Genomic DNA, 27,353 nt, shown 5'->3' with positions numbered 1-27,353 from the left:
TTCACAGAAGGTAGAGTTCTGCAAAGACCCTACTAAAGAAATTTTAAAAAGAGTTCACTGAGACTCAGAGCAGATGTCCCCAGCAGGCTATAGCTGAACAAACACCACATCCAGCAAAGCCAGGAACAGCTCAGGAGGCACCGGGGTCCCTCTGACCAGGACACTCACCCAGCTCTCTCCCCTGGTTCCTGAGTCTACTTGGAATTTGCCGGAGAGCCTGCTCTGTGGATCTAAACTCAACAGCTATGTACCCATCCTTCACCGTGTGCATCCTGCTTACAAGGGTGCTGGTCACAGGAAACAGATAAAATAGCAATCTGTTTGGTCAATGTCCGTGCCCAAGCCTCAGCAAGTGTAAGTCCACCAGCAATGACCAACTGTGACTCCACCACAGTGCCCTGGCCAGAAGGGTGGCCACCCAGCTCCACAACATCGTTCAGAGCTCTGCCACGTAAACGGAACAGTACTTTAGGACTCTGTGGGATCTTTGGCCAGTAATTCCAAGCAGGATGAGCAGAAAGAGGTGGGACCCACCTCAGACTCACCCTTGCAGGGAGGGCACGCAAGGAGGCCTCCAGGTGCTGGTGTTGACATGGGAGCCCAGCCTCGCGCCATCCAAGCCAGCACCAGTGACGGCAGCATCCCTGAGGGGGAACTGGCAGAGGACCAGAAGCTGTCCAAGGTGATGTCATGTCACAATGGATGGACAGAGGACAGCTCGTGATAATCCAGTGTAGACCATGTGGGAAGGCCACACTGGCAGACAGCAGGCAAGAAAGAGACAGTGACCTTCGGAGAGCAGGACCGCGGCCACTAAGCCACAGCTGAAGGTTAGGACTCCATCCCTGGGAGGATGACTAGCCCCCGTGTGTTTAGGAAACTCTCCAAAGTTTGTGGTAACCAGTTAAGTCTGTCCTTCCCTCAACCACCCTCCACCAAAAGAATAGTAGACGTCCCAAGCCACATCTCTCCCAGGCTCACGGTCCTGTGATACACCCCATTCCATACAGAAGGGAGACCCCCTTCAGCTGACCCCTCTCTCCTCTACTTCCGTCTGCCAGGGGGGCTTCCCCCCTCATTCTCACACTCCTGCACCCACCCTGGGGCGTGTGCACATGCTGGGCTAGAGGTCTGCCTCACCACCTCTAGAAATCTGTGGAATCTAGCATTTCAACTGCAATTAGTGAGTGTGTGTGTGTGTGTGTGTGTGTGTGTGTGTGTGTTTTAGGAGAGTTTGAGTTTTCATCTTTGTAAGGGAACAGCTTTATTCATCTTTGTAAGAAAGATGGTAAAGTTTTTATGCCAACTTGGCTAAACTAGGACACCAAACAGTACTCTAGATATTTCTGTAAAGGTTTTTTTTTTTTTAAGACAAGATTCACGTTTAATTCAGTAGACATTGAATGAAGCAGATCAGCCTTATGTGGGTGGGCTCACCCAGTCAGTAGAAGGCATTGGCAGAGAGAGGATGACCTCTCCAGAAGAAGAGGGGACCCTCCAGCAGGCGGCCCCTGAACTGGACCTCCTGCTCTTCCCAGGTCTCCAGCTGCCAGTTTATCTGTGAATTCAGACTTGCTGAACCTCAGAGTCCATGTGAGCCAATTCCTTAAAATAAATCAACCTAGGTAGTTAGATAGATGATAGATAGATGATAGATAGATAGATAGATGATAGATAGATGGATGATAGATGGATGATAGATAGATAGATAGATAGATAATAGATAGGTAATAGACAATCAAATAGATACATTTGTTGGTTCTATTTCTCTAGTGAGCCCTAATACCTAGCACATAGCACAGTGCCTAATATGTGACAATACAATGTTATTCTTTAGGACCCAAACACTCTGCACTTACTTGCATCACATCCTCTTAGCAAACCTAAGAGTTAGGGTTATCTGCTTTTAACAGATGAAAAGGCTAAAACTTAAATTGCCCAAGGCTCAGAGGTGGTGAGGCAGACCCCTTAAGACCAATTCTACTTGACTCACTCCCTCACCTAAACAAGTGACTGGCAGAAAGGAAACGGGCTAGCTATTGCCGAGAGCACAGCCTTGCTTGTGGGCCAGGTGAGAAGAGGAGGCTGCAGCTTGTTCTCCCCAAGAGCGGCTCCCATGTCACTGTCCCTGAGGTGTCGGAGAGCCCCGAGCCCGGGTCCTCTTCCACTGTGCAGGTCTGAGCACCTGGAAACACGTGTGCCCCAAGTTCCCTCCCCTGCCAGGATGCAAGACCAGGGCACACAGCAGAATGAGGCGGGGGTGTCCTGTGTGGAATGGAGACACCACACTGCCAAGGCCCCCTGGGCCCCACCGAGGCAGGAAGAAAGGCCATCAGTTTGGGGCAGAGCCCTGCGGGAACCTTTGAAAATGGGAACATTCTATCCAAGGCTCCTCTTGAACTATGTAAAGGGGTGAAACTTTATCTGGCATTTCAGAAAACCACAGGAGAAAGAAAACATCTACTCCTAGAAGGAAATAAACTAACCAGAAATTCAGAAGAAAAGCCACAGCCCCTTGGGTCAATGCCAATGATCAATTCCAGTTAATTTAACGGGTTCCACGCTCTGACACACAGAAGGCAAAGCAAAGCTGTTGGCATCTCGAGCTGCTCAGTTTCAGCCTGTAAACATGGTTACAAACTATTTACCAAGTTGGTTGGAAACATGTAATACACATTTAAACATCTCTGGGATAAAAATAACCTTGTATGTTTATTCCTCCAAAACATCTTTGACAACCACAACTTGCTTATTCAGATACTAATATAAAGTCCTCCCAAGGCCGTAACGGAGAATTCCCAAACTGCCTGGAATGTTTAAACACCGAGCAACAACCTGTTTGCACTAACCTAACTCAGACGCCAAGCCTTCTTAATATGGCCACATTTTACTAATTCTAAAGAGATGAGCAAAGTGGTTAGCATGCCAAGTTACAAACAGCCAGACTTTGGCGTCAGGCAACCGGTTCTGCTACTAGCTAGCTGGGTGTCCTTGGGCAAGGGATCAAGTCTCAATGAGCTTAAGTCTTCTTATCTACAAAATGAGGAAGGGCATGAGATTATTGCTATTCTCAAACTCCCCCAACCAAGTACGTAAAACACGTCCTGGTTTTTCCACACCTCCTCCGCCATTCTCGTATCTGATGGGGTTTCACAGGATTGACTTTCTGCTCCTCACTTCCCCTCTGAAAAGAGTGTTACATTTTTATTTTACAAACATAAAACCATTTACAAAATCAGAAGAGATTGCACTATCTCTACTTTCAACAAAGAAGAAAAGGAGGAAAACAGTCGTGTGTCCCTAAGTGAAAAGTCCCTGGTAATTAAAAAGACAAAACAAGTGGAGAGAATAAACGCATTGGTCAGGTCAAGGAAGGAAGAAACTTAATCGACTGGAGGCTTCCTACCTAAGAATGCGACACTTACCTGGGGCACACGCTAACTCCGTGAACTGTAAAAGGTCCCAGAAGGATTAAGGGGTGCTCAGACACGCCCCTGACCATGGTAGGAACAAGGAACCATAGGCAAAGGATGAAAGGAACAAAAGCCCCCCAACTCTCGGCCTTGGAACGAGCCAAGAATCCCTAAAGGGGGAAGTCTCAGAGACCTCTGCACAGCACCTAGTACCTGTGCCCTGAAAACCATGTGTCCCCTCCACGCCCTCAGCAGGACCGCTGGCAGCATTGCAGGGTGGAGTAGTTCTTCAGATCCTGCTGTCTTAGACGGGGACGTCTCCAGGAAATTCTGACGCAGAAAGACCATGTGTTAAAAGGTGCCCAGGTGACTGGGGGGCAGCCAGTGTCCGGGAATCAATGCGCTAAGCCAGGGTCACTGCTGTGAGGCTCCTGAGGAGGCCTGAGGTCCTGGGGACACTCCGGGCCCCACCCCACCAGCTGATCACTTCCACCTACGTGGCTTTTCCAAAGAGTAACTGTGCAGAGTGGTTCCCATTTCAGCCAGGCTTCCTCCAGTTGATGAAAAGTCAAAGCCACGGCTGTTGGGCCAAGCTCTTCACAGCTTCTTCCCACCTCCAGCCACCTCCGCCTGCCTGTGCCAGGGACCTTCGGGCCTGGTGACTCCCACTCACCACTTCCTCTGCCATTCCCAGTGGGCCACCCTCCCTCAGGCTCCTGCACCCACCACACTCCACCAGGACTGTCCCCAGGGACATCTCTGCTGTGGTCTCAGCTCCTGTCCACTCCCTGGAACCAGGGCGGCTCACTCCCTCTCCTGGTCCACCTGCTGCTGGATGCCCAGGAGGTCGGGGCACACCTGCCTACAGGGATTTCTCTCCTCAGCTGGTTTCCGTCTTCACGTGGCCCAAGGAGAGAGAAGTCACCTCAGCTCCCCAGCCACCTTCCACTGCCAGCTCCCCCTGGCCGTCCTAAGAACCGCCATCTCCATGATATCCCGACTCTTTTTCTTCCTGCGCCTCCCGCTCCAGCCCCGTTGGCTTTAGGACTAGAATATTCCCAAACAGCCACGCCGTCTGGTGTCGGCACCAGTACCTCCTTCCGTGGAGTCCTAAAGATTCCCTTCTTTTCTTTTTCTCAGCTGACACCCTGCAAGCTCTCTCCCTGCCTCGATAAACTAGTACAACTCCCCCAGTCCTGTCGGATCAGGGCAGGACTCTTCTTACTATTTTAGGAATTTTAATTGGCCAAGAATGTATACTCACCCTGGATGACCAGCTATTTTGAAAAACGTACCACTGCAGAATGGCTGAGCTAAGCCATTAGCAGTATTTGCTCGCACACTCCCGTGAGTGGGGTTGAGAACACTTGGACAGTCCTTTTCCACCAGTTTTCAAGAGGGCGACACCTGGGTACCAACTGCGACACGACACGCAGTAGCTCTCCGACCCATGTTCCCTCCCTGACACCTGCTCCGGTGGCCAGGGGCACTTCCCTCGGCAGCCCTAGGAGCCACGCCTGCCCTCTCCACCCTGCACTCAGCTCTTCAGGTTTCTCATGTAGGTGACACATGCAGCGTCTGTCTTTCTGGGCGGGCTGATCTCACTCAACAGGGCGTTCTCCTGGCTCCTCGGTGGCATCCCAATGGCGGGGCTTCCTTCTTCCTTTGGCTGAATGCTGTTCCGTGGCACATGTGCACCAGATTTTCTTTCTGTTTTTATTGTATTTGTTCTTTTTAGTTACCTGTGACAATAGAGTGTATTTGGCATATCGTACATACGTGGAGTATCACTTCCCATCCTTGGGGTTGACATGACGTGGGGTTTCGTTGGTCGTATATTCACCTATGAACATAGGAAAGCTACGTCCAATTCATTCCACCGTCTTTCCCAACTCTTCCCCCTCCCTCCCCTTACTCCCCTTCAATCTGGCTCATGCTACGGCACCTGCCTAACACCAGGCTTGTTTCTCCATCTGTCCATTGATGGCCGCTGGCTGACACCATATTTTGGCTTTTGTGAGAGCTTTTTCTTAGATTTTAAATAAGATAATGCTGTGCTTGTTTGGAAACAATCACATGGGGAAACTTTAAAAGTTTCCTTTACCCTCCCCAGTCCTGATCCTCGGGGTGCTTGAGAGGGTCGAGGTCACCGTGACTCCTGTCTATGCTTTGGTGACTACGTTTCTAAAACCAGATAGAAGATAAACAGACAGACAGATGGACAAAGTCTTCTTAGTTTTGAGTTTCAGTGGCTCAGGGGTTCCTGGCCTGACTTACTCTTCTTATTCAGAACCAAGCACTCCTTTCCTTCTGAGCTCATTTTCTCTAAACAGTTGTGGGTCCGCAGTTGGGATCTACCACATTTGAATCTAATTTTTTTAAAAAATATTCATTTTTATTTTTTAGTTGTAATTGGACACGATATCTTCATTTTATTTATCCATTTCTATAAGGTGCTGAGGATTGAACCTAGGGCCCCGCATATGCCAGGCGAGCGCTCTACCGCTGAGCCACAATTCCAGCCCCCTCTAATTGTTCCTCTACTACTTAATGTTTAGGATCTTTCAGTCTTTACACACTCACTGAGAAAGGCTGCCCCTTTGACCACTGACTTGCTCATTAATACTAGACGGGAGTCACGGGGGCTGACAGCTGGATTAAGAGCAGAATTCAGGGTAGGCAGGGACCTCAGAAGAGGGTTGGGCCCAGCCTAGTAAGGAAAAAACCCTGGGGAGGGGCGGGCTGTGACTCCGACTGCACACACATGGCTGCTGCAGCCACCTGTCCTGCTGCAGTGACACCAGACAGCAAAGCAAGTCCCCTGGGTCATTTACCACACCGGACTAGCCGGATAGGGCACTTCCAAAGTACTTAGTGACCTGAGTCATTTTCCCACATTCACCCAGTCTCTGAATCATCCTGCTCTGAGGCTCCTCTTCCTGCCCTTAGGCATAAAGCCAGTAAGAGCCCAGGGCAGGAACCCGCATGGCCAAATCCTGGCTCTGTGCTGCCCAGCCATGAGCCCACACAGTCACTCGGCCTGGGGCTCTCAGGGAGGAAAGTTAAGAAATAAGCAAGCTGGGCTGTTCTGTGGCTTCGATGACAAGCTCCACGTGAAGCACTTAGCACAACCAGCAACCCAGAAAACTATGTGGAAGCCTTATTCACAGCCATGGGAGCACTGCGGCCAGAAGCTGAAGGCAGAAACATTCCCCATCAAGAGGGTGTGAGGATTCCTACAACCCAGACCTTCTTGGGAACCAGAGATGTTCTTCTTTTCATTAAAACAGAAAGAAAGAGCCGGATGTAATGGTGCACACCTGTAATCCCAGAAGCTATGGAGGCTGAGGCAGGAGGATCAGGAGTTCAAAGCCAGCCTCAGCAAAAATTGAGGCACTAAGCAACTCAGTGAGACCCTATCTCTAGGTAAAATACAAAATAAGGTTGGGGATGTGGCTCAGTGGTCAAGTGCCCCTGAGTTCAATCCCTGGTACCTACCCACTCAAAAAAATAAAAAATAAAAAAAAGAAGAGAGAAAGTATATCTTTTTATACCCAATTGGTTGGAAAATAAGTAGAAATGGTAGCTGGTGTTCTGTTTCAGAAAACAACTGATTTATTTATTTATTAGAATTCTCATAGCAAAGCCACTTCGGTGGCCATGAACACAGCTCGATGCAACCCCAGGACTTCAGAGATCAGAAGTAATTTGTTCTTGAGAAAAAGACCCATTCCTTTGAGAGTCTCTTCATATTTCCTGGTACATCAACCTTATGTCTGAGGAGATTTCCACCCTCCCATTTCACTACAATCAAAAATGTTTCTTTCTGTCATCCACATCTTTTCCGACAGCCTACTTTTGCCCCATCTTTTCTGCTGTGAGCTTAAATCCCTGTTGTTTCCCACACTGAGCCTGCTCTGTCCTCTACATACTAACTTCCTCCAAAGCCCACCCCACCCAGGCACCTATCCATTCCTTAAGGTGGTTCTAAGAACACATCTGCAACCCAGAAGGTCCAGGGGAGGAAGACAGATGTCCAGCCTGGACCCTTACAAAGTGGACTCCAGAGAGACAGGGAACTTGCTTGTTAAGTTTAGAGTTGCCACAGCAACACCTGTTTCTCCACTGGCTTCAGAACGGATCGGCTGGCGATGGGTGGTAAGAGCCAACACCTCTGTGCTAACTAAACAGCTGGCTGAAATCTTCCCAGGTCACCCACCTCGTTCCATATTTACACCAGCCCTTTCTGCAGGGATTATCAGTGCATTTTACAGATAAGGAATCCGGTGGAAAGAGCTGACCCAAGGCCACACGCCCAAGACACACTGGCCCTAGGCCTCCCATTCAGCCCTTCACAGTCCTGTTCCAGCCATTCCCACTGCCCTGGATCAAGGTGAGCTCACAGGACATCCCAGGGGAAAAACAAATGTCACCTTCATACCCTGGTTGGGAGTTTTTTCCACCTTGATTCCACTGGAATCTCATAACTCCTTGTTTCAGAAAAACCAAGTCCCAATGAATGAGAACCAGCCACCCAAGGCCGATGGTGTCATGAGACGGAAGGCAGAGGCAATTTCTTTTCAGATCCAGGAGTGCACCAAGTGACATTTATTAGGACATATAAGAGAAGTGTGTGTTGGGTATCAGCAAGTCAGGTGGATCCCTGCACATCAAGGCAAGAAGAAGGGGCTCACATGCTAAGCTAGACAAGGTAGGCTGGGCCAACCAGAATATTCCTGAACTCTCTCAAGCACTATTAATGTGTCCACCGCCAGGCAGCAACGTCTGGCGTGAGAAGCTTGGCTATCAGAATGACTCAGGGGCTTGGGATGCGTGATGGAGGCAAGATAGAGGCTACTGTGTTGGATCCCTACATCACCGGGAGCAGAGGCTGGCATGGCTTCTTGTGGCTGAAACAATACTGTCTATGGTCTGTGACAAGGAGAGGCTGGATGGAGAACAGGCAGCATCCTGAAGAGGAAGAATGGCAGTGCCAGGGTCGAAACTTAATGAGGGGATGTCTCAGTGGGCAGGGCAAACGCGCGAGGGGTTTTTGGGTGGGTCTCTGAGGTCCCTGTTGTTTGGGGGGTGGAACCCTCCGGGGGTGGGGACTAGGTGGAGGTTAGGTCACTGGAGATGTGCCCTGGGAAAAGAGAGTGGGCCTCTTCCTCTCCCTCTCTGCTCTCCAGCAGCCATGGGGTCAACAGGCCTCCCTTGGCCGCACGTTCCCAGTGCTATTGGTCTTGTATTTTATAGAAACACCCAATCAGAATCGGTCTGCTCTTTTTCTCAATATTGGACAGGCTTCGGTGTTGTGAGGTTTTGCAAGGGAGCTCACAGAGGTGAAGTGCCATTTCCCCCACATCACACCTAGGGTAACATCCGACAGCTCTCGGTGCTGATGTGGGCCTGCCTTGAGCACTGGATAGTGGTGGGTGGTCCAGCTTCTCCACTGCGCTCTTGAGTAGCAAGTGGCTACGCACAGCAATGAGTAGTGAGTATATCCCCCTTCTTCAAGGCAGAGAGTCTAAATAAGTTATTTGAAATTCTTCAGGGAATTCCAAATTGTTTTTTTTTCTTACAATTACTTATTTATTCAATCATTTATTTATATCAAATATGAACTCATTGGATGTTTATTTTCAAATTCAAATCATAATCTAAAAATTCTATCATCTATACTACCTATAACCTCTACTTCTTTAATCTGTACTCCTTAAGGTTAATATTTCTTTATTTGTTTGCTCAAATTATCCCGGCTTTGGCCAATTTCAACTGCTCCTATATCCACGTGACATTCCATTATCATTTATGGGTTTTGTTTTTGAGTAATTCCATACTTTCCAACACTTAAAAAATGCTCCAAACTCCTCCTGTATATTTCCTGGCCCAGTCTTAGAATTGGCTATTCCTTCAAGGAGCCCTGGTACCTTCTACTGGAGAATGGTACTAGGAGCCAAGATGGGGCTTGGGTGCACTTGTTACTGATGGAGTGTCACTTACTACCGACCCTCTCACCTGATAAAGCAAGGAAATACAAGTGTGTGTGCTAACCCTTGACTCTTCACATACCCATAAATACTCTTGTAGGTAACCACCTGTATTAAGCCAAGCTGATGCACCAATGGACCGGTCATTCCCATGCCTGCACAGCCGAACAGCTAAGAAAGTAAAGAATTCCTCAGAAACCAGAAATGCAAGAAAGAAGAAATCCAAGATTCAAACACCGTCAGAGCTGGTGTTTGCCCAACCAAGCGGCCTAGAGCTTGAAGGGGAGCCTCTGGAAAGAGACACGGCAGGAAGAAATGAGGCTCTGCCCGAAGCTAAGACACATCTTGAGACCAGGATCCCTCTGAAGCCTCTAACAGGAGACAGCTCACAAGAAGAAAGAAAGACTTGCCCTCCCACAGAGGAAGACAGCAGATGTGCGCTTAGAGGGGACTTGGCTCGGGGCAGAGTCAAAAGTGCAAAGACTCCCCTGAGGATGAGGGTCTGGGGGCCCGACTTCACACGCCCTGTGTGGCAAAACAGAATCCAAAGCAGGAAATGCAGTTTATGAGCCAGACTGAGAAGGCCCTGGGTGCCTAGAGGAAGTACTGAGACCTTAAATCCAGGCCTCAAAATACTCCCAGAGATGAGACACAAGAGAGAAGGGGCGTGCAATCCAAAGTCACCAAAGACCCCAGAAATGAAAGAAGCCAGTCGCTCCGACCACATGCTCTATGATTCCATTTATATGAAACGTCCAGAAAAGGCAAAGTTACATGGGAAGAAAGTGCATTGACAGGTGCCAGGGTTGGGGTGAGTGGGGGAGGAGGAGGCCCAGGGGAAATGGGGATGGCTAGGGATGGGCTTTCCTTTCAGAGGAGATGGAAATGTTCTCTAAAACTAGGCGGGTGACAATGGTTAGATAATCTTGTCACTATACTGAAAAACTCACATTATCGATGGGTGAATTAGCTGATGTGACAATAATGGGAACGTCGATAAGATTCAAAAAATCTGGAGATTTTTAACAGCTACGTACTCACCTAAGTATTTTGATTTTGACAAATGAACCATGGGAACAGAAACACATTCTCTTGAGCTCAAAAGGGGTCATTACAAAGCAGCAGAAGGAAGGCTCTCTCCTCGGGGTGTCACCGTGGGGCCCTCTTCAGGAAAGGAGAGCAGGGGCCACCTCTCCTGCCCTCGAAGGTCTTGGGGAGTCCTCTCTGGGCTCCTGTGGCTGCTGCCCTTCTCAGCCAGTTCACTGACTTAATGAAGTTCCTGTCCATTCGTTGGGCAATCTGCAGCCTAGCTGTGCTTATACCAATTTTCTTACTCTTTTCTAACTTCTCCAGTTGTTTTGAAACTCAACAGGGAACCAAATCTAGACACACATTACTCTAATAAATGTTTGAAGGTTGCCAAGTACACAAGAGGTGGCTTTTCAGCCCTCATAGAAAGTCATAAGTTGTCCAATTTCTAAATCACTTTACAGCCCACTCCTTTTCTTCAAATTTTCCCTGCAATTTTAGCCAGCAAAGACTTGCAGCCATAATTCATGGTTCCTGATCATGGAGGAACAGCCCCACCTATATCTTGATGAAATGACTGTTTTTAGTTTATAGCCTCATTATCTTTTAAACCTAGATAACCAAACTGGCATTCAGATAAAGATGTATCTACAACAATCTAAATACGTCATTGGAAAGATTAAAAAAATAAAGTCAACTTAGGTTTTGCAACTTAGTAAACCTGATTATAAAAAGTAGACATTACCTCAATAAGGCTAAAACTAAGGAAAGACAAGATCTTCCATGTGCCTTTGTAAACTCTATCCAAGGACCCATATATTTTTTAAAAAACTGAAAAGTAAAAATTTCTTTTTGTTTTTCTCTCCACAATTTGTACAAAGTGGCTCTCTGAATATCAATCTCTATCATGTTGATTGGCTTCCCTTTGGTTAAACAGCCTGCAGGTAAATTCATGCTTATTGTTGTAGACAGTGGTCAGTAATCTTTTATTTTTAATTTTATTTATTCTAATTCATTACATACGACAGCAGAAAGCAAATCAATTCATAGTACACATATAGAGCACAATTTCTCATATCTCTGGTTGTACACAAAGTAGAGTCACACCATTCGTGTCTTCATACATGTACTTAGGGTAACAATGTCCATCTCACTCCACTATCTTTCCTACCCCACTGCCCTCTGCCTTACCTTCCCTCCCCTTTGCCCTATCTAAAGTTCCTCTATTCCTCCCAAGCTCCCCCCACATCTCCATTATGTATCAGCATCCTTATATCAGAGAAAACATTCGGCATTTGATTTTTTTTTTTTTGAGATTGGCTTATTTCACTTAGCATGATAATCTCCAACTCCATCTGCTTACCTGCAAATGCCATGATTTTATTCTCTATTAATGCTGAGTAATTTTCCATTGTGTATATATACCACATTTTTTCTTTATCCAATCATCTATTGAAGGGCACCTAGCAGTAGCACAATAATTAAAATCAAGAATCAATGTTTAAAAAAGAATCAATAAATGGGATGGATTCAAACTAAAAAGCTTCTTCTCAGCAAAAGAAACAATCAATGAGGTGAACAGAGAGCCTACAGAATGGGAGCAAATTTTTACCATACATACATCAGATAGAGCACTAATCTCTAGGATATATAAAGAACCCCAAAATCTTAACACCAAAAAAAAAAATAACCCAATCAATAAATGGGCCAAGGAACTGCACAGACACTTTTCAAAATGTGGTCAGTTATCGTCTAGAAAGCAGAAAGGAGGCTAAGCTCCACATCGCTGGTGGAAAAAAAAAAGAGAGAAGCCTTTCTCTACAGGATCGTCCTCACGATCTAAAAACAAACCTGCACGCTACTGTGGAGGGTCCTGGAACCGTGGAGGGTCCTGGAACGGCAGAGCTGAACTGGCCTTAAGGAGCCACAGAGGGGAGACGGCAGGTTCTGGAGACGCGCTACCAAGGGCAGAGCCACTTACATCCCTGTCGCACAGGGCATTCGAGAATCTTGCGTGCCACACCTAAAACCAGAGTCAGTTCTCCCCTCGGGGAGACAGTGGAAATGCCCAGGGCTTCTGCCTCCCTGGGCTCTCCTTCTTGCAGGTGGCCCTGGAATGGAGACCCTGAGCCGTCCTGGGCAATGTGAGCAGAGGCGCCCAAAGGGCAGCATATCCAGAGTGCGCTAAGGCCACGGTGATTCTTGGGAGAGCAAAACAGCTTCCAGAGAAGGTGGAAAGGAAGTCTCTGTCTCCAGAGCTCTGCACAGGAAGACAGGAGTCGACGACCAAGAGACCATGTTATGGGGGAAGGCAAGGAGAAGGGTCCCAGATTCTCAATCAATCTCTGACCGTCTCAGAGAGACTGGCTTATTTCACTTAGCATGATCATAGTTCATCTCACTGCAGACGGTCAGAGAGCAGAAAGACGCTGGACGCATGTAGCATCAGGTTTCTCTGAAAGGATGTACCTGGGGCTGCCGGTGTGAGCAGGAGATTAGCAAGTTAGAAAAGTGGGGACCAGGGAGGGGACAGAGACTGACTTTTCAGTAGATATCCTTTTCCTCCTGTGATTTTAATACTAAGTGTGTGTACTACGAGGTCAGAAATTTAGAATTTTACTTTTAAACTGTAGCAATACCAAATAAAAACACAAAAAAAATGGTAAGACACAAAATATCCAAACAGTAAATGATTTAAAACAAAGAGCAGAAAATAACACCAGGAAAAAAAAAAAAAGTTTCATCCCAGTGACACTCACAGTTAAACCACTTCATGAAATTTCATAAAATGACTTTTGAGTGTAGCAACTTCCTGTCAGCCTGGGCGACCTTTGCTGGGTACCTTTGCTGACTCATCTGCTCCGGATCAGAGCTGCACAGGGGTGAATGAGACACAGTGGAGAGGGGGAAAAAACCCACAGTAATTTTTTTTTTTTTAATTTTAATTCCTTGTTTGAAAAGAAGAGTTTAGAACAGCCTGAACTTGAACTTTTCAAATGTACCCATGCTGTTTCCAAATTAAACCAGAACCTGAGCTCTGGGTCATTGTTTGGGTAAATAAACCTGTGGATGGAATGTGTATGTGACAGAAGGGTTAGGAAATCCCCAGCAATATCAGTCCAGAAATCTCAAGGCGATATTTTAAACTTAATTAAAGCCCATTGTAGACTTTCAGAACCATACCTCAAGTCACTAACGCAGAAATGATTGATCTCTAGTAACTTTAAAAAGTTCCAGGGCCCCACTACTACAAGGAAGTTGGTAAGTGAGTCACCAAGCCCACATTTTTTTAGGATCACTAAGAAACATGTTACAAGTGGGTTAATGAGTTCATCTCACTGCAGATGGTCACATTTCGTAAGCCCAGGGGGACTGCAGCCTTTTAATAAAGCATGTTTTGAACCAGTACAAACTCCTTGAAGTTATTTTCCCACTGATGACTCTCCATCCTTCTGCTCCTGGCCAAACTACTAGGGACTGTAGTTAATAAGACCGCAGCAAATCTTCCCTTTATCTCATTTACTGATAGGACTCACTTGCTTAAAATAGACGTTTCCTTGGGCAGCTCACAACCACTGCTACAAAATGACACACACAGAATCCTCTTTATAAATTGCTGTAGGAGAGATACTTCCAGCTGGGCATAGTGGGACACATCTGTAATCCCAGCAGCTTGGGAGGTTGAGGCAGGAGGATTGTGAGTTCAAAGCCAGCCTCAGTAAAAGTGAGGCTCTAAGCAACTCAGTGAGACCCTCTCTCTAAATAAAATACAATATAGGACTGGGGATGTGGCTCAGTGGTCAAATGCCCCCTGGTTCAATCCCCAATACCCCTACCAAAGAAATAAAAAGAGATTTCCCGGCTGATTATCTCTGAGTAGGGTCTTTTCCTGAAATCGCTTTTGTAAATGTAATTCAGAGACCATACTACAGAGCACTTGAGAGTATTTTACAGGTGTGACTTCACTTGGCACCTAAGGGAAACTTCTACCTGCTGGTCACACAAATCTGAGACAACTAGCTCAAAAAAAATGATGTTAATATCTGCATCTGTCATGGCCGTTGATGAAACTTTCAGCTCCATACCCTGGAAATGAAAGTGTATTATAATTAAGCAACCCAAGATTAACATTTAACTATCAGCAACTGAGCCACAAATTAACTTTTAAATTCGTAATAGGCCTATTTGATCTGAAATTCAGATACCAAATAACAAACAGGCCCAACTCAGCTGGTAAAAGAACTGGCTCCCAATTTTATTTTAATTTTGTCATTCACTCCAAACCACAAATGTAAACAAAATTCCATTTTAATTCAACAAATATGAATTTAGTCCCTACTCAGCATACAAAGGGGCTTCACATCCATTCTCAGCGGCATTAAATAGAATTTATGGGAGGCCATTGTTTTGTACTGGCCTCCTACACAAGACCTCAACAGATCAGACCAAACCAGAAAGGGCTCATGGTGCTGGGTGAACTTCAAAATGAGCCAGTTCTCCCCCAAAACATTCACAGCGACCAATAGGACGGGGCCCAGCCAAAACCTGAGCCCACATGATGCAGAAGCCTTGTCTTTTATTTATTCATTATTTATTTATTTGGGGATTGAACTCACTCAACTACTGAGCCACATCCCCAGCCTTATTTTGTATCTTATTTAGAGACAGGATCTCACTCAGTTGCTTAGCACCTCACTTTTTGCTGAGGCTGACTTTGAACTCTCGATCCTCCTGACTCAGCTTCCAGAGCCACTGGGATTACAGGCCTGGGCCCCTGGGCCCCTGCGCCAGGTGAAGCCCTCTCTGTGTTCATCCAATCTGCCCTTTGTTTATTGTTTCCGATTCCCTCTGCCTTTTCTGCCTATAAAGCCCACCTGGTCTGTGCAGCTCAGAGGAGCGCCTTCCTATGGTGTAGGTAGATGTGGCCCGACTCATGAACCGCTAAGGAAAGGCAATCAGATCTTGAAAATCAATCCTTGACACGTTTTTCTTTGACAGTGGTCACTGCCCACAGAGTATCACCCTTTTCTAAAGAGAGTGATACGGCCTTTGCTGCAACAGCTTCTTCCTGGGGTCTTCTGATTGTCCCACTTGGTTCCCTGCCCCCCCACACCTAATTCCTCTTACCTGTCCTCTTCTCCTAAAGTGGCCTATTACGAATTTGTCCCCCAGCACCCTGTGGACCAGCCTGTAGATGCTAAGGCCCCTTGTCCTAGGGCAAGAGTGTACCACACAGGTCCTGAGGCCGGGAGCACACCATATTGCAAGGCTTGACAGCAGTTGAACAAGTGCTCGAAGGTTTGTCTTCTAGAAGACCCAGACCCCGATTCACCCCTGATCCCCACTCTAGCCCAATCTCTGGCACGCAGCACTCAGTAAGTAACAGCTGAAGCCTCTCAGAGTCAGGCAGAGCAGAAAGACCAATAAATATATATATCAGAAACATAAGGCAAGAGTACAACTGTACAGAGTGGACAGGATGCTGTGAAGATCAGGAAAACTGGACTCGATCAATTAGCACTTTCAAGGGGAAATGGTGCTGTGTTCACTGACTTGGTAGAACATGGGAGCAGTGTTTATAAGCTAGGAGACTGGTTACAAAAGTATTAGCATTCATCATAAGAGCTTAAAAAAAAGTGCACTGGGTGGCACCCACCTGTAATCCCAGAGGTTAGGGAGGCTGAGGCAGGACGATCGAAAGTTCAAAGCCAGCCTCAGCAAGTTAGCAAGGCCCTAAGCAACTCAACCAGACCCCATCTCTAAATAAAATATATTTCTTTAAAGGGCTGGGGATGTGACTCGGTGGTTAAGCACCCCTGCCTGGCTTCAATCCCTGGTACCAAAACAAAAACAATAACCTTCGCTTGGGCAAGAATACATATTTTCTTTTTAGAAAACCAAATGTACTCGAGACATGGATGCTGGCTTCCTCTGCCTTGTCGGACTAAATCCTCACTCAAATTTGGTCTCCTTTCAAGCTATAGGAAGATGCTGTGTCCAGCTGGCCAGCCCTCGGGTGTCTGCATAAACAGTGTGCAGACATTAAACTACGAGAACTAAAGAAAAAGCACAGGGCTCCCTGGGGCCCTGGGAGGGGGAGGCCCAGGTGACCGAGGGCCAGGAGGAGGTGGTCACAGAGCCTCAGGCACAAGCACAGGATGAGGACGAGCCCGGGGCGGGGAGTGTGAGCAGAGGCTGCAGGGTCCTGGAGGGACAGGAAGTAAAGGTCCCCAGCAGAGAGAGGAGCAGGTACTGCCCCGCGTGCAGCGCTGACCAGGAGCCAGCTCAGCACGGGCCTCAGCACCAGGCCTGGCTCCTAGCCCAGCTCTGCCCTTCGCAGCTGCAGGGCTCCACACGGTCACACAAGCCCGAGGGGCCTGCTCTCCAATTTGAAATGTGAGGAGTGGCTGTCCGCACTGTCATGCCAGTTAAACGAGGTAACAAGTGGTGAGGGTCCCTGAGCCACGGGGGTCACCTGAGGCCAAGCTGTGAAGACCACACCTGCCCACAAGGAAGGTCAAAGCCCCAAGGTGCCTGGTCTCTGCTGCATGCCAGGGCGGAGATGGCCGTAGCACACCCTGCTTGCCTCCCTTCCATGACGGTCATACCAGGGCCCCAGATGACGCGGGCAGCCAGCACTTTCCAGGGGGCCAGCCTACCTCCTGGGCTTACCTAGGGACCCTAGGGTGGAGGCTGCTCATCCTCCCACTGCGTAAAGGCTCCTCAGCGGGAAAGCAGAGGGGCTGGACGGAGGGACGTCCAGTGTCCCAGCCCATCCTCTCCAACACACCCATGCACTTGAGCACCTGGCGAAAGCCACCTCCCGCCTCCCGCCTCCCACCTCCCCGATGCAACCTCTTCGGAGTCACAAAGGGACTTTCCACACACTGATATGGGGTCAGCCACTGGAGGCTGGACCAAGGTGGCCACCTCCCCACTGGGCCCTCCACCCTTCCCCCTGGCATCTGGGCGCTGCTCTTGACTTCCTCCTCCTCCTGAGTCACCTGCCTTCCTCCCTCCCACCGCTGACCTCCCTCTGCCCCGTGTCCCCACCACAACGGCAAAGTCCCCAAAGGCTCAGGGCTGCTCCAGATCCCCCACCGCTGCGCCACCACCCGACTAAACCTGTCCTCCTCAGCCTCTGCCTGGCCTCCCAGCACGAGGAGCGCTAAGCGGCAGTGGCGCTGAGCGCCTGATGGCCCCGCAGGTGGACTCTCTGGTCTTTCTGCTGGAAATCTGAGGCTCCCTCCACAGTCTCCACTTCCAATCCCAGATGCACCGGGCACTTTCAGTGTTGGGAGGGGAATCTGCCCCGCGTCCCAGCTCCTGAGCTGGCTGAGCTGAGCTGACCTTCACCCCTCCCCTCGTGGCCACATTCAACCTTCAGGATGGCCCAGAGAGGCGTCACCAGAAATCTCGCCCTGGGACTCGGGCCCCCAGATCTCACTTCCTCGGCACCTGCTCCCGAGGCCCTCATCTCCAGACAGCTCCCTTCGCACCGTCACCACTTTCAACCGCTGTCAGCATCTCTCAAGACCATGCTTCACTCCCCAAAGCCTTCTGGAGACTTCCAATGCTTCGCTTCTGCTCCTGAAAAGTGATGCTCACAGGAAAGACACTGACGGGCATCTCTGGGCCCCAGGACTGAACGGCTTTCGGTGGGCTGGCTGCGCTCAGCAGCCCACTACAGTCCATCAGACCAGCCCCTAAAGACTATGCAGCAGCTGGGTGGCAGAGGCAGGAGGATCGCGAGTTCAAAGCCAGCCTCAGAGAGTTAGGAGGCCCTAAGCAGCTCAGCGAGACCCTGTCTCAAAATAAAATACAAAAAGGGGATGTGGCTGGGGATGTGGCTGAGTGGTCAAGTGCCCCTGAGTTCAATCCCCGGTACAAAAAAAAAAAAAAAAAGAAAAGACTATGCAAAGCCTTCAGTCATCCCCAGAACCCCCACTTCCTCCTCGAGGCCGCCTCTTACACCCCTTCAGAAAATGAAAGTCCTTGTACCACTTAAAAAGTCCAGTGCCTTCCCTTGGCCATAGCAATGAGTCCCCAACTTCTGTTGGCAAAAGAATCACCAGGGAGCTGGGGATGTAGCTCAGAGGTAGAGCGCCTACCTAGCACGGATGAGGCCCTGGGTTCAATCCCCAGCACCACAAGGAAAAAAAAAAAGAAAAAACAAACACAAAGAATAGAACAAATCACCCATGGAGTCTCCTGGCCTGATATTCAGATCAGTAGGAAGAGGCTGGATCTCGAAGACAACCATGACAGCAATTTCTTGGGCACACTAGGGCTCTACCACTGAGACACATCCCCACCCCTTTTTATTTTTTATTTTGAAGGACAGCCTCACTAAGTTGCGAAGACTGGCCTCAAACTTTCGATCCTCCTGCCTCAGCCTCCCAAGTCACAGGTATTGTGGGCATGCACCACTACACCAGTTATATTTTTAAAGGTTTGAAAAAACAACATCAAGAAAAGAAAATTTTGTGCCACCTGAAAATTTCATGAAACTCAATTTTCAGCATCCATAAGTGAGGCTGGAGGGGACACAACTGTGCCCAACAGCGTACATGTCACCTATGGCTGCTTTGATGCCACCCAGGCAGAGTTGAGCATTTGTGACAGGGACGGTACGGTCCGATATGTGTTGTCTGGCCCTTTGTAGGAAAATCTTGCTGACCCCTGGTCTGAAGGTCAAGTGCCTTCCTGGGGCCCTGCTTCCCTGTCCATCCCACATTCCCAGAGTCCACACAACCGCACCGAGCAGTCACCCGCAGGGACGCTGGGTTCCCGGGAGGAGGCAGACAACTTCAGGCCTCACAGCTCTTCCCACCCAGCATGGCCCCCCCCACTTGGCCTCACAAACTCTTATTCATCCCTCAAGACCCAACTCCTGTCCGGCCTCAGGTGTGACAGCCAGGCCCCCGCCCTCCACCAGCGTGGCTGGGCTCCGCGCCCCATGTCCCCGCCTGGCTCGGTTCTCTTGTTCCCAGCCATGTGGGTACAGGTGGTCCCCCAGCTCCAGGGCACCCTGTCCAGGCTCCACCTGTGGCGCCCTGGTCGGGGTGTGTGTCCCACCGGAGCTGTCGAAGGGTGGCGATACTGTGTTCACGCTGGCCTCATCCCCACCTGTCATGGCCCCGCGGTGCCTGGTTGCAGCCTAGACAAATTACTCCTTCCCATAAGGAGCGCCCCAGGAGCGGGCGCTCATGGGGACGTCAGTCCTGAGGCCGCAGAAACAACGGTGGCCAAGGAAGGAAGGAAGGGGGCCTCTCCATGGTGACGCGCCCGGCCTGCTGTGTGTGCGCCATTCACGGGAGCCCGCGGCTGGGAAAGCCCAGTGAGGGCAGGCTGCTGGAGGCAGAACCCTGGGGCACAGCTGGGGCAGCATGGAGAACAGCAGGGCTGGGCCTGGGCGGAGGAGCTTCCTCCACAAACACGATCTACTGTCCACCTTAAGAAGGAAGCTCCTGGCTGGGGATGTGGGTCAGTGGGGAACACGTGCTTAACCTGTTCAAGGCCCCAGCTTCACCCCCAGCTCCAAAACAAAAAATGAAACAAGGTGTTCTACACTGAAGTTTAATAATGTATAACACTGGCATATATTGTTACTAATGATCAGCTTTTATTGAGCACCTACTATTTCCTGAGAATGCAGAGGAAGATAAAAACCCAGACCACAAGGATTCCTAAAACGAGTTTGGAGTTCAGCTTATGAACCCAGAAAGATCAGGATCTTGTAATAACAACATTTGCCAAGTGTTAAATGCAAACAGCAAAGTCTACAGGCGTTCATTGTGGCCTACGGGCTTCCTCTCTCTGTTCCCCAGGCACCTTCTATAGACCTCTGAGTGGCACCACCTGTATACTTAGCATAGGTCTCGACTCCTCCACTGGTAGATGAGCTCTTCCAGACGGGGAACTTAGGGGGTTTCTTGTTTTCTTTTTCTTTTTCTTTTTTTTTTTTAATCCTTCCTTTTCTACCACTCAGCCAGGTACCTGGTACTAATAGAATTGAATAAATATTTAATTGATCTAATAATGACTGTGGAATGTGAGCTGAGCTTTCAGTGAAGGGCAACACTTAGATAAGAACAGGACCAAAGGTAGGGCATTCCAAGCGCGACCAAGGGAACCAGCCAGGTGACCGAAAGCTCAGGGCAGGCCGAGAAAACCAAGGTCACAGGCCCCCATGGGGTGATCAAAACCCACTGCAGTCACCACGGGTCACCATCGGTCCAGAGTGCCGGGTCTTTAAAGCTGGTCCTCATTCCTCCAGATGGGACTGCAACAGAAGCTCACCCACCTGACAGTCCTAGATCTTTCCTGCTTTAATCTCAGAATCAGTTCCTAGATTCTTATTTCCTGGTCTATTTTTCCTTTTTTTTTTTTCCTCCTAAATTGTTGGGGTGGGTAAAATCCTGGCTCAAGACTGAACTGAGGGCTGGGGATGTGGCTCAAGCAGTAGCGCACTTGCCTGGCATGCGCAGGGCCCTGGGTTCGATCCTCAGCACCACATAAAAATAAAATAAATATATTGCATCCACCTAAAACTAAAAAATAAATATTAAAAAAAAAAAAGACTGAACTGACCCTTGGCATACACAGTCTGAGGGCACCTAACAGGTAAAGATACCAGATATCCTTGGCGTCCAGAATTTGTGGCCACCACCAGAAGGACCTCAAGGCTGGGAAACAGTCTCTTTTTTGGCTTTCCAAGTTCCCAGGACCTCCAGGTGCACCACACACACAAATAACAGCAACGTTAAAAGATCAGTCTGGAATCATCTTTCACCATTAGAAGGTTCTAGTGACTGCAGATCACGCCACACTCGGCAACCAGAGCAAAGTGGGGAGGCATGAGAAGAGTTTAGAACTCCATTCTATGTTCCTTGATTCCCCATAAAAGGAAAAGAAAAGCTCCTGCTTCATTTACCCAGGGTGAGTGCAGCTTTGTATCTAAATAACCCAAGACCTCTCAGGGGACAGCGCTCAAAATGCAGAAAAGGTCCCCAAGTCCTCAGGTGTTTCCTACACTCTGATCTGAATTGCTACATTGTATTTGTCTCTAACTAAATACAGTGACTTTGCCTTTAACATCTTCAGTAGTTTGCCTTGTATAAGTCCCTAGAAACAAGGCTGAGGGTGTGTCTCAGTGGCAGAGTGCTTGCCTAGCATGTGTGAGGCACTGGGTTTGGCCCTTAGCACCACACAAAAACAAACAAAATAAAACCATTCTGCCCGTCTATAACTACAAAAAATATTAATAAATAAAATAAACATTTTAAAAAGTCCCTAGAAACCTCAATTTCATCCTTAATATACATATCACTGTACACAGGCACCCTTTAAGGGTGCCCAGAAGCTAAAGAGACAAATGGAAGAACCAGATGAAAAGTAATAACGAGTTCCTCACTTGCAAACCAGATGCTCAGAAGATGTTCCGTTTTTGCAGATAATCAACTACTCGACCCAGGGACAATCAATCAATCAGAAATTATGAGTCAACGCAGGAACTACCAAGACACTGAGGAGACGATCTGATGACTCTAAGTGGCTCATGAAGAACTATTTGGGTAACTTGATGTGTGTTTTATCATTTTTAGCTTATCTTGGGCTAATCGCCACTCTTCCCTGGGACAGGAGTGTTTATCGGGGACTGCATTCCACCTCCACCTCACTGGTCCCCTCCTGTGCCCCAGGAAGGGCCCCAGCAGACAGAAAGAGAAGGGCCAAAGTTCACTGCTTCCCGGTCAGATGTAGGGGAGGGGTCCAGCCCTCACAGGGCCATGGTATGGACTTCTTCCCTTTTCCCCAGCAGCTGGAGATGTGGGTAACTCAACATCCTTTTCCTGGCCCTGCTGGGAGTGGGGCCCAGGGCCTCGTGCCTGCCAGGCAAGCGCTCTCACTGAGCCGCACCCCAGCCCCTCCGTCTTTGGGTTCCCCGCCTAAACCAGTCTAAGCACTTCATCGAACTCTCTCCTTTCAACCAGTTAAATCTTGTTCCTTGCCAACACCCTGAGGCAAGGATCTTCCTAACCTAGGACACTCTGTATGAAATTTCTCAGTCCCAAAATGTAGATCTTACTGCCCTCTCCTACTTTACACACAGGGCACGGAGGCTCGGAGAGGGTAGAGAAGCAGCCAGAGGTCACAAAAGTAGTTGGCTGGCAAAGCAGGAATTCATCCAGATGGGTCTGACATCCAAGTCCTTAGAAAGCTTCAAAAGTGTGAAAGAAAACACACCAAGCTCCCAAATTCTCAGGCCACAGTTTAGCCTCAAACCACATTATTTACAGTCTGGGTTTTCCCTGGGTCTAAGATAAGCTGCCTGGGGCATTGCCCTATGGGTGCTTCTTTCACCAACAGTCATTCAGACTGAACCCAGCAGTGCACGCCTGTAATCCCAGCAGCTTGGGAGGCTGAGGCAGGAGGATGGAGAGTTCAAAGACAACCTCAACAACTTAGTGAGTCTCTAAAGAACTTAGCAAGACCCCATCTCTAAATAAAATATAAAAAGGTCCGGGATGTAGCTCGGTGGTAAGCACCCCTGAGTTCAATCCTCGGTACCAAAAAAAAAAAAAAGTCATTCAGAGTTGACCTTGTTGGAAAGTGATCAGGACAACCTAAGACCTAACAGATGCCAAGTGTGTCATTTCCTTGGCACACATTTTCCCCTGGGCTCATTCCAGAAATCCCCTAATTCCTCTCAATCTTAAATATCTTTATGGTTCCTTCATTCTTTTTCATAAATTAAAATCAGAAATCCAGAAGATGGGGGATGCAGGTGAATGCAGTTATAAGCGTTAATAACTCTACACTGGCACCTCGAAGCCATGACCTGTGGGGAAATTCATCTGTATCTCTGTTCAAAAAGCTCCCTGGATTCTCTTCTCTAGCAGTGCAGGATGCATTTTTTAAAAATGAATTAAAATAAATTCCAATAGGAAGTGGAGAAATAAGTACAAAATAAATCCCCCTGAAGGAAATTCAAGATAGAGCTATATTCCATTTCAGAAACAAAGTATTTGCTATTGTGTCTGCCTCTGCCTGTGTCCGGGGCCTCTCCGGCCTCACAGGCTGAAGAGAGACAGAAGAAGGCATCCATGCCCTGGCCAGACATTCTCTCAAGTTCCTGATTCTCTGGAATTTGCAATAGTCAGATCCTCAGAGTGGGCCAGGGAGAGGGTGGCTCAGTAAACAGTAGCTGAACAGGGCAAAAGGCCAGGGCCGCTTCCTCATTGCTGGAGGAATGAGAGTGGAAAGGGAAGCAGGTAGGCGCTTGTCAGAAAATGAAAAAGAGCACCAGTGGGGGGGGGGGGGGACCCAGCAAAAACCCTGCAAAACACAGAGGCAGGCGCTTCTCCAGCATGCCCTGCACGGGTCCACTCAGCACAGAGCTGGTCCAGCCCCAGGCCCCCAAGGAACAGGAGAAGGAAGGTAGCCTCAAAGGCTGTAATGGCAGCAGACCATTCCTGGACAGCCCCAGAGCTACCGGGGCCCCTCTGCTCCCACTCACAAGCCTCCTACCTCTGGAATTAACAAGGTCTTCAGAAAACAAAGTATCCCTTTTCATCACTCCTGCCTTTCTGATGGCATCACACAGGACACAAAATAGCAGTCACACCTGTTGGCCCAGGCTCACTGATTTAGTCTGCAACCAGGTCTCTCATTCAAACCCATGGACTGAGAGGTCTGCGGGTCAGTCGGGATCACCTAAATTAAAATAATAACGACTTAGCTGGCCTGGCTGAGCCCGCGATCCCGCTGTAGGGAGGATCCAGGTACAGAAGGATGCCAAATTCAAGGCGGCTTAGCAATACTGTTCTCAAAAGAAAAAAATTTTAAAATGTTTAAAAAGTGTTAAAATGCAGCTCAATGGTGGAGCACCTCTGAGTCTAGTCCCCAATACTGAAAAAAAAAAGTTAAAAAAAAAAAAAAAACTTGACTACAATGACAGAGGAAACACTGGATTCATTTATCAGACCATCTTAGAATTTGAACACAAACCAAAACTTGGGGGGGGGTGGGGAAGTTCAGTCGAACTTGCCATGCAGGTGTACAGAATATTTTTTAGTGCATTTACAGAAAGAAGAACATTAAAACCAACTTAAAAAAAAAAAAAAAAAAGAGCCAGGCTCCGTCGCCCACGCCTGTAATCCCAGCGGCTCAGGTGGCTGAGATGGGAGGATCCTGAGGATCGCGAGTTCAAAGCCAAGGACTGAAGTACTTCAGAGTTGACCTGAGGCAAGGCGCTAAGCAACTCAGTGAGACCCTGTCTCTAAATAAAATTCAAAATAGTGCTGGGGTGTGGCTCAGTGGTCCAGTGCCCCTGAGTTCAATCCCCGGTACCCCCCACCTCCTATCCCCCGCCCGAAAGAAGCCCACCTGTCCAGTACGGGGCAGGGGGACGGGTGGATGACTTTCCCCGACTTCGGGGTGGCGATCGCTCGGGGCGCCGGGGTGCCCGCGGGCGGCGCAGTTACCTGGTCCAGCGGGATGCCCAGGAGCTCGCTGAGCGGGTGCAGACAGGTGGAGCCCGTGGTGCGGTAGGACGCGCGGGGCGGCGGTGGCTCTGGTGCCATCCTGCATCTTCGGGAGGCGGCTGCCCCGGCCCCAGCCCGCGCCACCCTGCGGGACGTCCTCCTCCCGGGCCCGGGTGCTGCGCCAAGAGGCGGCCGCTGCCAGGCTCGTGGGGCACCTTGCGGGAGGCCGGCGACGCGCACGGGCGAAAACGCTCTGGGCGCAAACTTGGCGCTGGCGCAGCCGCCACGGGCCTGGGAGGCCGGCCGAGCGCGCCGCGCTTCCCGCTCCACTCCTCTCTGCGCCCATTGGCCCCGCGGCCGGGGACGCCCGGAGGGGGCGGGCGGGAGGCGCCGCGGGGACTGGGAGCCGGGCCCCGCCCCGCCCTCCGCGGCCCAGGGGGACAGCGACGCGCGGCCGCCGCCCCGCCTGGAGGCTGGTGCGCGCGGCCCCGGGGGCGGGCGACGCCCCTTCCTTCTCGGGAGCCCGCCGCCCTCTCTCCCCGCCCACGGAACTGTCTCACCCGGTGCGGGCGCCTGCCACCCGGGAGCAGCCCCGGCCCCACCCTGTCCGGGTTTCGCCGCTGTCGCCGCGCCCTCCTCGGGTCCCCGCGCCCTCCTCGGGTCCCCGCGCCCGCCGGGGCCTCCTGCGCTTTCCTTTCCAGCCGCGCGAGACCCCGGATCCCCGGTACCTGCCTCTCCGGGTCCGGCCGCTGTTCGGACCCCCGATCCCCGCAGGCGCGGGCCACTCACGCACACACGGAGGACCGCTCACTCCGGATGGCTGCGTCGCTGTGGGGGGAGAATTACTTTACCCGGGTCAGGAGCGCATTTACTGTTCCAAGATGCGCGTGGTCATGATGTACTTGAATGGAACGGCCCTAAATAAGGGTCCCTTGCCCTTTCACATCGTCCCAGGCCCCCAACACCCTTGTGTCGCTTGGGAAAGTTTTCCCATTTATTGATAGATTTTGAGAGATATAAAAATCTTAAACTGGGCGTGGTGGTGCAGCCTGTAGTCCCTACTACTGAGAGGGAGGCAGGAAAATCGCCAGAGCACAGGAGTGACCAGCCTGGGCAACGTAGGCGGATCCCGTGTCTAAAATAAATATCCAGAAAAATCCCGCCGACCCTTTCCAGGAATTTCCGGATGTTAGGTGGTGAAGCCTTCTGGAAGAGGCACTCTGGGCATATGGGTAGGAAGCCAGAACCCAGCGCCTGTGGCCCCTGGGTTCCCCTGGGTTCCCCTGGGAAACATCTGAGCGCCATCACTTGGACGAGGGTTAGCTGGGGGAGCATCCGACCCAGCAGGCAGGCAGGGACTTGGGCAGACCTTCTGAAAGTGGCCTCCAGCTTCAGATGACCTGAAAGCCGGTCAAGCACTGGCACCAACTTCCTCCCCAGGGCAAGGGCCTCTGCTGCCCTCTCCAAGGTTTCAGGGTTTCATCACCAACAATTGCACCCAATAGGAACTTTCCAGGCCAGAATTTCTCCATCGATGTCCTCTGCCAAAGAGGGGTAAAAATGTTGCTGCCACCCTCCGTGACCCAGTAGACATTTTAGAGGAGGTCATCAGCAAGCCACAGTCCTTGCTTTACTACACAAGAAAACTCCCACCTTCCCCGCCCCCCCCACACACATACACATACACACACACACACACACATACACACGTGCAGGCATGTGACTTGAGGATGACCAGGCTAGGTAGACTCAGTAAATATCTCAGAGTCCTGGGAAATGACCAGACTTGAAGCAGTATCCATCTGGTCTTGAGCAAGACAACAGCTTAAGTGAGGCATTTCAGATGGGAAGGGGCCTGAAAGTATCGTTTGAAGGGTGGGGTGCACCTGCAGTCCCAGCTAAGGGGGACACCCAGGAATTCGAGGTCAACCTGGGCAACATAGTGAGGCCCTATCTGAAAAAAGAGAAAGTTGAAAAAAAACTGGGAATGGGTTTGGGGAGCCACTTAGATGCAAATAACCAGAAAACAGAAGTAAGCCAGTTTGGGTCATATTTCTGAAGCAAATGCTTCAGGCCGTGGGTTGCTTTGTGAGCCAGTCTAGGCTCTTGAGACTTTCAAGAAGAGTCTTCACATAGGCAGGCACAGAAGGGGTGGGGGTAGTCCTCCGCAGGTGGTCTTTCCCTCAACAAAACACAAGATTATATAGTCTGAAATTTTCACTTGAAAATGCAGTGACTGGCCAGACGTGGTGGCACACGCCTGTAATCCCAGCTACTTGAGAGGCTAAGGAAAGAAAATCTCCGTTCAAGACAGGCCTGTACAATCTCCCAAGGCCCTGTCCCAAAAGAAAAAGAAAGAAGAAACCACTAGGGACGTAACTCCTTGGTAGAGGGCTTGCCTGGCATGTGAGAGGCCCTGGGTTCCGTCTCTAGCA

At 49.6% G+C, this 27,353-nt stretch overlaps 1 protein-coding gene across 5 annotated transcripts in view; it reads right to left on the bottom strand.

Annotated features, from left to right (window-relative positions):
- Mboat1 (membrane bound O-acyltransferase domain containing 1) overlaps positions 1-25,216 on the bottom strand; it is a 156,468-nt gene extending 131,252 nt beyond the window's left edge. For 3 of the 5 annotated variants that reach the window (XM_046419121.2, XM_046419125.2, XM_058571222.1), the window contains exon 1: positions 24,919-25,214. In XM_046419121.2, the coding sequence (XP_046275077.1) occupies positions 24,919-25,017 (99 nt within the window). In that variant the 5' untranslated portion in view covers positions 25,018-25,214. Of the gene's footprint in view, positions 1-24,918 lie in introns of all 5 variants that reach the window. The other 2 variants (XM_046419126.2, XM_046419127.2) reach the window with 2 other exon arrangements.
- Positions 25,217-27,353: the final 2,137 nt, after the last annotated feature.

This window comes from Marmota monax, unplaced genomic scaffold (genome assembly GCF_021218885.2).
Source record: "Marmota monax isolate L192 unplaced genomic scaffold, Marmota_monax_Labrador192_F-V1.1 WCK01_AAM20220418_F8-fsc00259, whole genome shotgun sequence".
In the NCBI taxonomy this organism is placed as follows: domain Eukaryota; kingdom Metazoa; phylum Chordata; class Mammalia; order Rodentia; family Sciuridae; genus Marmota; species Marmota monax.
Note: the sequence above shows the minus strand (reverse complement) of the source record. Positions and strands in the feature narration are given on the sequence as shown.